The sequence below is a fragment of the Oratosquilla oratoria genome, chromosome 20, assembly GCF_046742065.1.
Source record: "Oratosquilla oratoria isolate Oo_2021 chromosome 20, ASM4674206v1, whole genome shotgun sequence".
Lineage (NCBI taxonomy): Eukaryota > Metazoa > Arthropoda > Malacostraca > Stomatopoda > Squillidae > Oratosquilla > Oratosquilla oratoria.
Window position 1 is genome coordinate 27,810,305 of NC_134796.1, and position 17,185 is coordinate 27,827,489.

Below are 17,185 nucleotides of genomic sequence, written 5' to 3' on the forward strand. Positions count from 1 at the left end.
CGAAGTTTACCTTCTTAACTTATTATATTACCTTCTAAACTTGTCATCATTAGTATATTCTAAACATGTCATTATTAGTATATTCTAATAATTCTTAGTATATTCTAAACTCGTCATTATTAGTTATCATCAATAGTATCTTCTAAATCTGTCATTATTAGAATATTCTAAATTTGTTATAATCATCATCAGTGGGTTCTATACTTTTCATTATTAGTACATATTAAAGTTATCATTAATAGTACTCTAGACTTCTCATATTAAATTTATCATTAATAGGATATTATCATTAGTATATTCTAAACATTCTAAACTTGACATTATTAGTATTTTCTAAACTTATCATTATTTAAAACTAAAGTCATTAATATTACCTTCGAAACTTATCATTAACAGAACCCTTTAAATTTGTAATTATTAGTATATTCTAAACTCGTCATTATTAGTTATCATTAATAGTATCTTCTAAACCTGTCATTATCGGAATATTCTAAACTTGTCATTATTAGTACCCATCAATGATATCATTAATCCTTTAAACTTGTCATCATTGGAATGATCTCTACTTTTCATCATTAGTACACATTAAATTTATCATTAATAGTACTTTCCAAATTTCTAATTATACGTATATTCTAAACATGTCTATATTGGAATATTCTAAACTTGTCATTATTAGTATGTTTATACTTGTCATTAATAAATTGTTCATATTAAATTTATTCAAAACTCGTCATTATTAGTAAACTTATTACTAATAGTATCTTCTAATCTTTTCATTATCACTATATTCTAAGTTTGACATCATTAATAGTACATACTAATCTTGGTTTTATTAGTATTTTCTAAACCTGGTATTCTTTGTGTGTTCTAAACTTATTATCAGTGAAAATTAGTCACCAATAGTACCTTCTACACTAATCATTAACAGTACCCTTTTAACTTGCAATTATTAGTATACTCTATACTTGTCAAGTTATCATTGTCGTTAAAAACTTGTCACTACTAAGATATATTCTAAACTTGTTTTATTAGTACACATTAAAGTTATCTTTAACAATACCTTCTAAACTTGTCATAATAAGAATATTAAATCTGTCTCTATTAGGATATTCTATAGTTGTCATTATTAGTACAAATTAAATTTATAATGAATACCTTCTAAACTTCTAATTATTTGTATGTTTTTAGCTGTCATATTCTAAATTATTCAATATTTGTACATATCAAAGCTATTTAATAGAACCTTCTAAAATTGTCATTATCAAAACATGTTAAAGTTATTATAAATATAATTTTGTAAAATGTTGATTATTAGTACACATTATATTTATCATTAATAGTACTATCGACAATATTCATTATTAGTATATTCTAAACTTCTCATATTAAAGTTATCATCAATAGTATTCTTAACTTGTATTTTGTCATTATTAGTATTCATTAAAGTAATTATTAGTACACATTAGAGATAGGACCTGCTAAACACTTTACTTTTTTCTAAACTTTCCATTTTTATCATAAATTAATTTTTTTATTAACATGTAACTTGTCATCATTATTTCACATTAAAATTATCATTAATAGTGCCTTTTAAAAGTTGTTATTAAGGTACATTCTGAACTTGTATATTACAAAAACTTACTTTATTTGTATATTACAAAAAATGCCATTTTTAGTGTATTCTAAACTTATTATTATCACATTAGCACATATTAGCACCTTCTAAAATCGTCATTGTTATTATATCAAACTTGTCTTTATCAGTATATCTTATCTTCTAAAATTTTCTTATAAACATGCCATTTATATTTATTCTAAACTTTTCAACATTAGTACACATTAATTCATTTTTACTGTACCTTTCAAACTTGTGATTATTAGTATATTAAAATCTTGACAGTATTAGTACACCTTGAAGTTATCATTAATAGTAGTTTCTTAACTTTTTATTAGTATATTCTAAACTTGTCATCATTTGCCATTTGCCTAAGTTATCACTAATAGTATCTTCTAAATATCTATTTTTTTTAGTATAATTTAAACTTCTCATTATTGGCGTTTTCTAAATTAGTCATTATTGGATTACATTAAATTTAGTATTTTCTGAACTTGTCATTATTACTGTATTTTAAACTTGTTATTGTTAGTATACATTAATAGTACCGTATAAACTTGTACTGCACATTAAAGTTATCATTAATATTATCTTTCTAAATTTGTCATTTTAGTACACATTCAATTTATCAATAGTACCCTCTACACTTAGTTATCATTAACATATTTCTAAGTTATCATTAAAAGCTTCTCTTTATTAGTACACGTTAAAGTTATCATTAATAGTATATTATAAATGTCATCAGTGAAAATTAAAGATATCATTAATATTTTCTAGTGATGTCAATATTCATATATTTCAAGTTTGTCGTTATTAGTACCTTGTATATCCCAAACATAAATCATTAGAAGACAAGTTTTCATTTATAGTACATTTTACTTTGTCATTATTAGTATGTTCTAAACTTTTCATTATTAGTACAAATTAAAGTTATAATATATAGTACCTTCTAAAGTTGTCATTATTAGTAATTAAACTTGTCATGATTGATATATACTAAACATGTACAGAGTGAAGGTATAAATATTATCGTCTAATAGTTTAGAATAAATTATACTAAATTTGTCATTCTTAGTATATTCTAAACTCGCTAATATTAGTACACATTAAGTTTATCATTAATAATACCTTCTAACTTTGTAATTCTCAGTGTATTCTAAACTTGCCATTACAAGTATATTCTAAACCTGACATTTTTAGCATATTCTAATTTTTTTCATTATTAGTATATTCTACACTTGTCATTATTAGCTTGTCAATATTTGTATGTTCTAAACCCTAATTATAATTATTAGTACACAAACAATATTTTCAAAAGTTGCCATTGTTCTTATATTCGAAACATATCAGTATTAGTAAATACTAAACATATCTTCTTTGGTATTCTAAACTTGTCATTATTAGTACACATTAAAGTTATTATTATTAGGACCTTGTAAACTTATCATTATTAGTATATTCTAAACTTGGGAATACTAATATATTCCAAAGTTTATAATTATTTAAAACTTGTCACTAAAATTGTGAGTATTAGCACATGTTAAAGTTATCATTATTACAAATAATATCAATTTTAGAATGTGTTATTAATAATAGCTTTAATGTTTAGAATATACTAATAATTACAAGTTCAAAGGGTACTGTTAATGATTAGTGTAGAAGTTACTATTATGACTTTAATTTTCACTAATAATAAGTTTAGAACACACTAATAATGCCAGGTTTAGAAAATACTAATAAAACAAGATTAGTAGGTACTATTAATGATAGATTTAATGTAATAATGAAAAGATTAGGAGATACTTTTAAGGATAAGTTTACTAATAATGACGAGTTTTAAATATACTAATAACGACATCTTTAGAATATACTAGTTTAAACTATAATAATAATGACAACTCATAAACTAATATTGCCAAGTTTAGAATATACTAATAATAAGTTAATATGAACTATTAATGACAAATTTAGAACGTACTAATAATGACAAGTTTAGAATATTCCAACATATTTAGAATATACGTAATGAGAAATTTTAAAAATATTATTAATGATAACTTTAATGTGTATTAATAATGAAAAGTATAGAACATTCTAATGATGACAAGTTTAAATGGTACTATTAATGATATCTTTGATAGGTACTGATAATGACAAGTTTAGAATATTCCGATAATGACAGGTTTAGAAGATACTATTAATGATAACTTATAATGACGAGTTTAGAATATAGTAATAATCAAACATTTAAAGGGTACTGTTAATGATAAGTTTCGAAGGTACTATTAATGACTTTATTTTTCACTAATGATAAGTTTAGAACATACCAATAATGTCAAGTTTAGAATGTTTAGAATATACTAGTTTAAACGATAATAATAATGACAAGGTTTAATGACAACTCTAACATATACTGATATTGCCAAGTTTAGAATATACTAATAATGATAAGTTTAGAACGTCCGAATAATGATAAATTTAATATGAAGTATTAATGACAAGTTTAGAACATACTAATGATGACAAGTTTAGAATATACCAATGAAGACATGTTAGGATATACATGTTTAGAAAGTACTATTAATTATAACTTTAATGTGTACTAATAATGAAAAGTATAAAACATTCTAATGATGACAAGTTTAAAGAATTCTAATAATGACAGGTTTAGAAGATGCTACTAAAATAACTAATAATGACGAGCGTGAAAGGGGTTCGTCCTGGTCCTTACCACACACCACTGGTGGGCTGGTCCTTGAGTAATACAGGAATTCGGATCGCCGTATTAAGTGATCTTCCTTCCCTCGGGAATCAGTTCGATTCCAGGTTTCAAGGATTTTATAGTCTCTGTGGTGTAGTGGTCTAGGGCGCCGTACAGGTAATTTACGGATAACCGAGTACAGCGGGTTCGAGCCCCGCATGCAACTGTCATAAAAATTATCGGTAATAATGACGAGTTTAGAATATACTAAGAATTATTAGAATGTACTAATAATGACATGTTTAGAATATACTAATGATGACAAGTTTAGAAGGTAAAATAACTTCAATATTTACTAATAATAATAAATTCAGAATATACTAATAATAAGAAGTGTGCGATTAATTATACATTTTATTTGCATAAATAATGACAAATTTAAAATGTGGTAATAATCGGTACTTTTAATAACTTGTTGTAATAATGTCAAGATTATAATATAATAGTAATAATAACTTTAATGTATATTGAGTCTCATTAAAAGCTCCTCTTTATTAGTACACGTTAAAGTTATCATTAATAGTATATTATAAATGTCATTATCAGTGCAAATTAAATATATCATCAATATTTTCTAGTGATGTCAATATTCATATATTTCAAGCTTGTCGTTATTAGTACACATTAAAATGATCATTAACAGTACCTTGTATATCCCAAACATCAATCATTAGAAGACATGGAAGTTTTCAAATATAGTACATTTTACTTTGTCATTATTAGAATGTTCTAAACTTTTCATTATTAGTACAAATTAAAGTTATAATATATAGTACCTTCTAAAGTTGTCATTATTAGTAATTAAACTTGTCATGATTGATATATACTAAACATGTACAGAGTGAAGTTATCATCAATATTATCGTTTAATAGTTTAGAATAATGACGTTTAGAATCATGTCATTATTCTAAATTTGTCATTCTTAGTTTATTCTAAACTCGCTATTATTAGTACACATTACGTTTATCATTATTAGCTTGTCAATATTTGTATGTTCTAAACCCTAATTATTAGTACACAAACAATATTTTCTAAAGTTGCCATTGTTCTTATATTCGAAACATATCAGTATTAGTAAATACTAAACATGTCTTCTTGGTATTCTAAACTTGTCATTATTAGTACACATTAAAGTTATTATTATTAGGACCTTGTAAAATTATCATTATTAGTATATTCTAAACTTGGCAATACTAATATATTCCAAAGTTTATAATTATTTAAAACTTGTCATTATTAATATGTTCTAAAATTGTGAGTATTAGCACATGTTAAAGTTATCATTATTACTGGCTTCTTAATATGTTTTCTGTTAGTTTTTTTTTTCAAAACGAATCGTTATTAGTACGTATTATAGTTAGAATTAACAGCAACTTCTAATTATGCTATTAATAATATTTACTAAACTTTGCATTATTAATATAATTCAAACGTTTCATTATTGCTACACATTAACATCATCATTACCTTAGATTATTATATGTACTAATAGTCACATGTTTACAACATGTGAGTCACATGTTTACAACATGTGACTATTAGTACATATTAAAGTTATCATTAATAGTGCCATTATTAGTATATACCAAACATTAATTATTAGAAGATATTAAAGTTTTTATTTATAATACATTCTCTGTTTTTCATTATTAGTACGTTCCTAACTTGTCATTATTAGTACAAATTATAGTTATCATATACCTTCTAAAACTGCCTTTTTTAGTAATTTCTAAACTTGCCATTATCAATATATTCTAAACCTTTACACATTAAAGTTATCATAGATACTATCTTCTAAGCTTATCATTAGTATACTCTAATTATGTCATTATTTTAAACTTGTGATTCTTAGTATATTCTAAGCTCGTTATTATTGGTACATACTAAATTTTTCATTAATTTTTCATTTTTCATTAATTTTTCCTTCTAAATTAATATATTCTAAACTTGTCATTATTAGCATATTCTTAATTTGTCATTATTGGTATATTCAACACTTGTCATTATTAGTACCCATTAAAGCTTGTCATTATTAGTACACATTAGTTATCACTAACAATACTTTCGTAAATTCGAAAAATCATTATTAATAGATACTAAACATATCTTCTTTGGTATTCTAAACATTGAAGTTATCATTACTAGGACCTTGTATCCTTACCATTATTAGTATATTATAAACTTGGTAATAATAATATATTCCGAGTTTATCATTATCCTAAACTTGTCATTATTAGTATATTCTAAACTTTTGAGTATTAGTACATATTAAAGTTATCATTAGTGTCTTCTAAACATGTCATTGTTAGTATATTCAAAACTAATTATTAGTACGTATTATAGTTATCTTTAATAGCAAGTTCTACTATGCTATTATTAGTATTTTCTAAACTTTGCATTATAATATATTAACGTTATTATTAATGTAACCTTCTAAACATGTCATTATTAAAATATTGTAAACCTGTGAATAGTGCCTTTAAATTGTCATTATAATTTTGTCATTGTTCGGATATTCAACTTTCATTAATAGTATATTCTAAACTTATTATTATCAGTATATTCTAAACTTATCATTATTAGTATATTCTAAAATCATCATTATTATATTCTAAACTTGGGATTATTAGTACACCTTAAACTTATCATTAAACCTTGTAAACCTTGTAAACTTATATGCTAAACATGTCATTATTAGTACAAAACAAAGTTATCGTTAATAGAACCTTCTAAACTCATTGTTATTAGTATAATCCACACTTGTCATTATTTCTACACATTAAAGTAATCTTTAACAGTATCTTTTAAAATTGTCAATCTCAATTTCTCATTATTGGTATATTCAACACTTGACATTATTAGTACCTATTAAAGCTTGTCAATTTTATGTTCTAAACCCTCATTATTAGTACATGCTAAACATATCTGCTTCGGTATTCTAAACTTTATTGGTATACATTAAAGTTATCATTACTAGGACCTTGTATCCGTATCATTATTAGTATATTCTAAACTTCTGAGTATTAGTACATATTAAAGTTATCATTAGTAGTGTCTTCTAAACATGTCATTGTTGGTATATTCAAAACTAATTATTAGTATGTATTATAGTTATCCTTAATAGCAATTTTACTATGCTATTATTAGTATTATTCATTATATTATATTTTTATATTTATAATTATATTTATATTTTATAATTTTATTATTAGCATTATTGATATATTTCAAACGTGTCATTATTTCTACACATTAACGTTATCATTAATGTAACCTTCTAAACATGTCATTACTAAAATAATTTAAACCTGTGATTATTAGTGCACATTAGTTATTATAATGTGATTATAAAAGTTAATCATATAAAAGTTATCATTCGTTTTATCTTTCATACATGCATACATATACATTAGTATATTCTAATTTTGTTATTATTAGGACTCGTTAAAGTTAAAGTTATCTATTGCTATATTTTAAACATGTCAATATTAGATTATTCTAAACTTGTTTCAGTATTAGTACATTCTAAAGTTATCACTAATAGTACTTTCTAAACTTGTCATTATTAGTATATTCAAAACTTGTCATTTATACTAACCTTTAAGGTTGTTAATAGTTCCTTTTAAAACTGTCATTTTCAGTATATTCTAAGCATCTCATTGAAATTGTCATTAATGGTACCTACCCGGCCTGTATTTGTATATTCTAAAATTATTATTAGTATACTCTAAATATTAATACTTCACTTTAAGGTTACTATTACTAGTACACATTAAAGTTATCATTAAAAGTACATTCTAAAATTGTCATTATTAACTTATTCTAAACTTCTCATTATCAGTATATTCTAAACTTTTTAATTTTGTTAACACATTAAAGTTATTATTATTAGATTCCAAATTTATATTTATAGTACACATTAACGTTATCATTAATAATATCTTCAAACTTTTCATTATTAGTGCATTATGAAATTGTCAATAATACTACCTTCTAAGCTTCTCATTATTACTATATTCTAAACTTGTCACACACTAAAGTTATCATTAATAGTACCTTCTATACTTGTAACAAGTATAGAAGGTACCATATTCTAAGCTTTTTATTATTAGTATTTTTATCATTAGTATTTTACTATTCGTATATATTGAATTTATCATTTATCTTGTAAAATTGTCTTTATTGTAAACTTGCTTATTATTAGTACAAATTAAAGTTATCTTGAACAATACCTTTTAAACTTTTAATTATTGGTATATTCTAATCACACACTAAAGTTATCATTAATAGTACCTTCTATACTTGTAACAAGTATAGAAGGTACCATATTCTAAGCTTTTTATTATTAGTATTTTTATCATTAGTATTTTACTATTCGTATATATTGAATTTATCATTTATCTTGTAAAATTGTCTTTATTGTAAACTTGCTTATTATTAGTACAAATTAAAGTTATCTTGAACAATACCTTTTAAACTTTTAATTATTGGTATATTCTAATCTTTCCATTATTAGTATAAATACCTGTACCTTCTAACCCTCTCATTATTGGTATATTGTAAACTTCTGATTATTAGTACACATTAAAGTTATACACCTTCTAAACTTTCAAAGTTAAATGCATTATTAATGTACCTTTTAAACTTGTCATTATTAGGTTATTACAAACTTGCCATTTTTAGTATATTTATTTTTTTCATGATTAGTACACATAAAAGTTGTCATCAAATGTATCTTGCATTATACGTATATTGTAAACTTGTCATTATTAGTACACATTAGAGCTATTGGTAATAATACCTTCTAAACTTGATATCATTTGTATATCACAAACTTGCCATTATTAACATATTCTAAATTTTCATTGTTAGTGCACATTAAATTTATCATGCAATACTTCCTCCTAAACTTGTTATTATTAGTATATTATAAACTTGTTATTACTAGTACGTATCAAAGTTATCATTAACAATACCTTCTAAACTTGTCATAATTAGAATATTATAAATCTGTCCTTATTAATAGGATATTCTATAGTTGTCATTATTAGTACAAAGTAAATCTATAATGAATACCTTCTAAACTTCTAATTATTTGTATGTTTTTAGCTGTCATATTCTAAATTATTCAATATTTGTATAGAACCTTCTAAAATTGTCATTATCATTTTGTAAAATCTTAATTATTAGTACACATTATATTTATCATTAATAGTACTATCGACAATATTCATTATTAGTATATTCTAAACTTCTTATATTAAAGTTATCATCAGTAGTTCCGATTGAGCATGTTATTCTTAGTATATTCTAAAATTGCTACATATTAAAGTTATCATTAAAAGTATATTCTAAACTTGTATTTTTTAATTATTAGTATTCATTAAAGTAATTATTAGTGCACATTAGAGATTTTACCAATGGGACCTGCTACAACACTATGCTTTTTTCTAAACTTTCCATTTTTATCATAAATTAAATTTTTCATTAACATGTAAACTTGTCATATTCTAAACTTTTCATCATCATTTCACATTAAAGTTATCATTAATAGTACCTTCTAAAAGTTGTCATTAAGGTACCTTCTGAACTTGTATATTACAAAAACTTACTTTATTTGTATATTACACAAATGCTATTTTTAGTGTATTCTAAACTTGTCATTATTATCACATTAAACATGTCATTATTGAAATATTGTAAACCTGTGAATATAAGTACACATTAAAATTATAATCAATTTAGTGCCTTTAAAATTGTCATTATAATTTTGTCATTGTTCGGATATTCAACTTTCATTAATAGTATATTCTAAATTTATTATTATTAGTATATTCTAAACTTATCATTATTAGTATATTCTAAAATCATCATTATTATATTCTAATTATATTCTTAGTACACATTCAATTTATCAATAGTACACTCTACACTTATCATTAATACATATTTAAGTTTTCATTAAAAGCTTCTCTTTATTAAAGTTATCATTAATAGTATATTAATGCTTATCATTAATAGTATATTATAAATGTCATTATTAGTGCAAATTAAATATATCATCAATATTTTCTAGTGATGTCAATATTCATATATTTCAAGCTTGTCGTTATTAGTACACATTAAAATGATCATTAACAGTACCATGTATATCCCAAACATTAATCATTAGAAGACATGGAAGTTTTCATTTATAGTACATTTTACTGTCATTATTAGTATGTTCTAAACTTTTCATTATTAGTACAAATTAAAGTTATAATATATAGTACCTCCTAAAGTTGTCATGATTAATATATACTAAACATGTACAGAGTGAAGTTATCATGAATATTATTGTCTAATAGTAGTATATTCTAAACATGTCATTCTTAGTATATTCTAAACTCGCTATTATAAGTACACATTAAGTTTAGCATTAGTAATACCTTCTAACTTTGTATTTATCAGTGTATTCTAAACTTGCCATTACAAGTATATTCTAAACCTGACATTATTAGCATATGTAAATTTTTCATTATTAGTATATTCTACACTTGTCATTAGTAGCTTGTCAATATTTGTATGTTCTAAACCCTAATTATTAGTACACAAACAATATTTTCTAAAGTTGTCATTGTTCTTGTAAGCTTATCATTATTAGTATATTCTAAACTTGGCAATACAAGTTTATAATTATTTAAAACTTGTCATTATTAGTATGTTCTAAAATTGTGAGCATTAGCACATGTTAAAGTTATCATTACAGTATTACTGGCTTCTTAATATGACAGTTAGTTTTTTTTTCAAAACTAATCATTATTAGTACGTATTATAGTTAGCATTAATAACAACTTCTAATTATGCTATTAATAATATTGACTAAGCTTTGCATTATTAATATAATTCAAACGTGTCATTATTGCTACATATTAACATAATCATTAATATAACCTTTTAAACCTTAGATTTGTTATATGTTCTAATAGTCACATGTTTACAACATGTGACTATTAGTGCCATTATTAGTATATACCAAACATTAATTATTAAAAGATATCAAAAAAATTATTTATAATACATTCTAAGTTTGTCATTATTAGTACGTTCTAAACTTGTCATTATTAGTACAAATTCTAGTTGTCATATATAGAACCTTCTAAAATTGTCATTTTTAGTAATTTCTAAACTTGCCATTATCAATATCTTCTAAACTTTTACACATTAAAGTTATCATAGATATTATCTTCTAAGCTTATCATTAGTCTACTCTAATTATGTCATTATTACTTGTGATTCTTAGTATATTCTAAGCTCGTTATTATTGGTACATACTAATTTTTTCATTAATAATACCTTCTAAATTAGTATATTGTAAACTTGTCATTACATGTATATTCTAAACCTGAACATGTCATTGTTAGTATATTCAAAACTTATTATTAGTACGTATTATAGTTATCTTAATAGCAAGTTCTACTATGCTATTATTAGTATTTTCTAAACCTTGCATTATGATATGTTTCAAACGTGTCATTATTACTACATATTAACGTTATTATTAATGTAACCTTCTAAACATGTCATTATTGAAATATTGTAAACCTGTGATTAAAGTTATAATCAATAGTGCCTTTAAAATTGTCATTATAATTTTGTCATTGTTCGGATATTCAACTTTCATTAATAGTATATTCTAAATTTATTATCATTACTATATTCTAAACTTATCATTATTAGTATATTCTAAAATCATCATTATTATATTCTAAATTTGTGATCATTAGTACACTTTAAACTTATCATTAAACCTTGTAAACCTTGTAAACTTATATGCTAAACTTGTCATTATTAGTACAAAACAAAGTTATCATTAATAGAACCTTCTAAACTTATCGTTATTAGTATAATCCACACTTGTCATTATTTCTACACATTAAAGTTATATTTAACAGTATCTTCTAAACTTGTCAATCTCAATTTCTCATTATTGGTATATTCAACACTTGACATTATGAGTACCTATTAAAGCTTGTCAATTTTATGTTCTAAACCCTCATTATTAGTACATGCTAAACATATCTTCTTCGGTATTCTAAACTTTATTGGTATACATTAAAGTTATCATTACTAGGACCTTGTATCCGTATCATTATTAGTATATTCTAAACTTCTGAGTATTATTAAAATCTTGAAGTTATCATTAATAGTAGTTTCTTAACTTTTTATTAGTATATTCTAAACTTGTCATCATTTGCCATTTGCCATATAAGTTATCATTAATAGGATCTTCTAAATCTTCTAATTTTTAGTATAATTTAAATTTCTCATTTTGGTGTTTTCTAAATTTGTCATTATCGGCTGAGAAGAAACCTGCACAGCGAAGCTATAGCGGTAATCCCCTACCACACTCCTGGCCAAATGGCCACTTCCGGAAGGGAGTGTGTGGTTGGACATTCCGCATAAATCATCGGAAATTTAAAATTCCCGGCTCTGTGCAGGTGGCGCAAGCGTCTACAACCCCACCTCCCCCTCCCTATCCCCTCCCTTCTTACTCGGCTGCACGGATTGAGCCGTCACTTAGCATCGCGGAACCAGACGAGTCGGTCACTCAACAACCCACCTTCTTTTCATGCAGGTAAGTCTGGTTCCTGCTCGTGCTCGTGTTCTCGTAGGGAGCTCCACCTGTTCTCCTGCAGTTTTTCCCCTTCGGTGTTGTGTCCAGACACCTTTGGGACACCCCGTCTATGATTACCATTATTCTATTTTCAGACCAAACGCTTGTGTGTGGAATCCGGCTGCACAGCCAGGATCTCGTCAGACGGCCACCACGACCTCTGCTCCCGCCATACCCCTTGTTTCTCACAAGCTGGCGTTGTGTGCAAAGCGCGGGTTGAGGAGATTCGTGCTGCTCCTCCCAAAACCCGTTCCAAGCTAGCTGCCCTCGAACTCCTTCGGGAGGCATGGCGCAGAGCTCGGAAATTGAAATCCGCTGACGACCCCCCCCCCCCTAGTGTGGGCGGATCCGGCGTTAGGCGTGGAATTGGGCCTCGTTCGCCCTCGCCATCCGTCTCCCTATGTCTCCGAGACTTCCGTTGGTGCACAACCTGGGCCTCTCGGAGTACAAGGGGACGAGTCTGATGTTGCGGAGTATGGTGTCCCCGAGCGTCCTCAGGCCTCTCGGCAGCCCCATACATCCGACCATCAAGGGTCCTTAAAACCCTTACGGCTTGCTTTGTCAAGCACCCCCACGACCTCTGCTCCCGCCATACCCCTTGTTTCTCACAAGCTGGCGTTGTGTGCAAAGCGCGGGTTGAGGAGATTCGTGCTGCTCCTCCCAAAACCCGTTCCAAGCTAGCTGCCCTCGAACTCCTTCGGGAGGCATGGCGCAGAGCTCGGAAATTGAAATCCGCTGACGACCCCCCCTCCCTAGTGTGGGCGGATCCGGCGTTAGGCGTGGAATTGGGCCTCGTTCGCCCTCGCCATCCGTCTCCCTATGTCTCCGAGACTTCCGTTGGTGCACAACCTGGGCCTCTCGGAGTACAAGGGGACGAGTCTGATGTTGCGGAGTATGGTGTCCCCGAGCGTCCTCAGGCCTCTCGGCAGCCCCATACATCCGACCATCAAGGGTCCTTAAAACCCTTACGGCTTGCTTTGTCAAGCACCCCCACGAACTCGTCTTCCTCCCTAGTTCACTCGCGTGAACCCGGCAGGAAATCTCGCTCGAAAAAGAGGTCTGCCTCACCGAGGTCCAGGACGCTCAGCTTGTCCCCACCCTCCACAGCCTCTCCCCCCAACTCACCCTCCCTTCCTCGCTCTCCTTTTCCTCGCCGTAAATCCCACAAGGGCAGGGAGCCGGAGGACGAAACGAGGGGAGAGGGAACTCTGGCTGCCCAAGTGGCTGCCCTCCTTCCGTCCCTGATAGGCCCCGTCCTTGAATCGGCCCTATCACATTATCCGGCCTTTCAGGCCGCGCAAATCATAACGCACCCCTCTCCAGAGCAACCTCCTATTGAACCTACGGCTCTAGCCCCCCCTCCCACTCTCCCTCCTGGTCCTTCCCTCCGCCCCTCCGTGCCGGCGACAGGTATAGGACTAGAAGGCCCCTCTCAGGAGGAACCCCCCAATCAGACGTCCGTCGGGTTGGACGGGGTGGAGGACCACTACAGTTCTTCTTTACCTTATCCTCCTACCATGACGGACTCTTTTGAGTTCCGCCCCTTCTCATGGTGTGACCTTCCCCGGTCCTGGGAGTACTCGTTTGGAGAAGGCCACAAGCTAGTGGCCTGGTCTCCCGACTACTCGCTACCGGAGGGCTGGAGGAGGAGAGATGACGTTATCCTAAAGTGGGCCAACGACGAGGAGGGGGCTAAGGTTCTATATAAGATTCGACCCCCCTCCGCCCCGGCCTCCACGCCCTCCAGGATTTCCACCTCTAACACTCTGGACGCATTAGGTGCTCTCCTGGAGAACCCTCGTTTAAACCCTGATGGGCATATGTTTGTCGACAGGTCGGGGGACTCGCCGGCGGTAGCACTCTCCCCAAACGCCTGGTTCCCGCAGGAGAAAGGGGAGAAGGCCTTAGACATCCCTGCTCTCTTCGAGCGGGCCCAAGACCAACCCAAGACGGTTCCTCCTCGACGGCATATCCCTTCATCATTCCCCGTCGTCCTGCCACCACCCTTCGCGCCGGAGGGCCTGCGCGATTGCTTATGGCACTCGGGCAGGGACCCCGCCCTCCCCCATCAACTTAGTGAACCGGAGGCTAAGTTGCTGACGACGGAGGCCTCGACCAGACAAGACCTTGCCTCTACCATCTCGACCGTCACGGCAATCGCGATGATGAGGAACTGGCTGACGACGCTCGCCACGAGCTTTGAGGACTTCCCGCGGGAAGAATTGAGGTGAGTGGGATATTTCAATCTATACAGAGGGTCCAGACCTGTCCTGGCGAGAGACGCTCAGGTAGCGTCTTCACCCAGGACGGAGCCTCTTGACTAGCGCCCGAGGACGAGGTCGTTCGGAAACGACCTCGGCCTCGCATATGTTATACGTTCTACAATTGAGCGATGTGACTTTATTACACCCTCCGGGGATCGGGATCCTTCTCGCCCTACTAATTTGATTCGCGTGTTTTCTGTATGCAGACACACCCTGGCGGCACTCTCTACCGTGGCAGAGGGTACAGCCAACATGGCGTCATCAGCCCTACCCCCAGCAGCGAGGGCCTTCACCGCGGCTCGTTTGGCAGCTCGTCAGTCTGCAACGCGGTCGGCCCCGGAGATAGCTCGCCGGGGCGTGGTGAGAGCAGCTCCCCTTTCCCGTGGTCTGTTCGACCAGGAAGCGACAGACCGCGTCTTCGCTACGGTCCCGACCGTCATCCAGATCCAACAACCCTCCCAACCTTCGGAGACACGCGATAGTGACCATCTCCGCTAGCACAGTTCTGGACTTCCTGTCTTGGCTAGCTGACACCACCAACAGGGCACCGGCGACGATCTCGGCTCACTCCGCAGCCCTCGCTGATCCACTCTGCTTCGGCATGAACATCAGAGTGCCACAAAGGGAGCGAAACCTTCTAATGAAGGGGATCCGCGCCTCGAGAGAGCCGAGACGTCAGCCGGTCCTAGCCTGGTCCTTGCATCGTGTTCTGCAGTACCTGACGTTCGAAGGGACCATCATGGAGGGGGAACACTTCCTTCAACGTGCCGTCTTTCTGCTCGCCCTGGCTACGGGTTATAGGGCGTCACAGCTGGCGGCGATCACCCGCCACCAGTCCTTCTCCAACCTGGAGGAGGACTGCTCTGCCCTAACTCTCGCTCCATCACCTACATTCCTAGCCAAGAATGAGCAGGCGGACGACATGATTGGCCCTATCAGAATACCATCCTTCCTGGAGGAAGGAAACCCACACCCGCTGTGCCCGGTCCGTGCGTTTAAAGACTACGTGGAACGCACGGAAGGGGTGTCCGAGGATCATCTCTTCTACAATTCGAAATCTCGGAACCCCCTAACCCCGAGGTCCCTGGCGCGTCTACTTTGCCGCATTATAGAGAAGGCCGACCCGGGCCATGCCCCCCACGCCCACAACATCAGAGGCCTCGCGGCATCGCTGGCATTTCTCCGCACCCACTCTGTGGAACGGGTGCAGGACCTCGGGGGCTGGGCATCAGCAACTTCCTTCAAGACACGGTATCTCTACCACTCGATCACCCCTGTCCCATGTGTCGCCATGGGAACGGCTCCACCCCTCTCTTCGCAAAAGAAGGGGGGCAAAGGGCGACCGAGGGGTAGGGGAAGGCCCAGGAACCGCTGAGCAAGATACAATATTCTACATAGAATTTATGCACTATGTAAATTGTACAATATTATTTTTATAAAAAATAAACAAATGAATATATATATATATATATTGATATTGATATCGATATAAGTACTTGATGCTTTTTGTCTCCCCTCTACTGAATGATAAGATGAATAGTCTCCCATACGAGACACACGTAATAACGGCTTGAGCCCTGTCCTCGACTACAATTTGGGCTTCACCTTCTCCTCCCACCTATCCTCGTCTCATGCTTAGCTTCGCTGTGCAGGTTTCTTCTCAGCCGATAATACTTCTTTGTCGCGGCTAGTGCCGCTTAAATTGTTTTTATCGGCTTAAGAAACCTGCACAGATTTAGGGTCCCTCCCTCCTCCCACAGGCGAAGCCTTCATTTCTCATTGAAGTGACGGCTCAATCCGTGCAGCCGAGTAAGAAGGGAGGGGATAGGGAGGGGGAGGTGGGGTTGTAGACGCTTGCGCCACCTGCACAGAGCCGGGAATTTTA

General features: G+C 32.1%; 1 protein-coding gene across 1 annotated transcript in view; it reads left to right on the plus strand.

Moving 5' to 3' along the window:
* Positions 1-15,942, plus strand: part of LOC143036152 (uncharacterized) — a 67,168-nt gene extending 51,226 nt beyond the window's left edge. Inside the window, exons 4-6 of the mRNA XM_076203400.1 lie at positions 12,933-12,997; positions 14,871-15,263; positions 15,507-15,942. Coding sequence (XP_076059515.1) covers positions 12,933-12,997; positions 14,871-15,263; positions 15,507-15,798 — 750 coding nt within the window. The 3' untranslated portion in view covers positions 15,799-15,942. The remainder of the gene's footprint in view (positions 1-12,932; positions 12,998-14,870; positions 15,264-15,506) is intronic.
* The last annotated feature ends 1,243 nt before the right edge of the window (positions 15,943-17,185 follow it).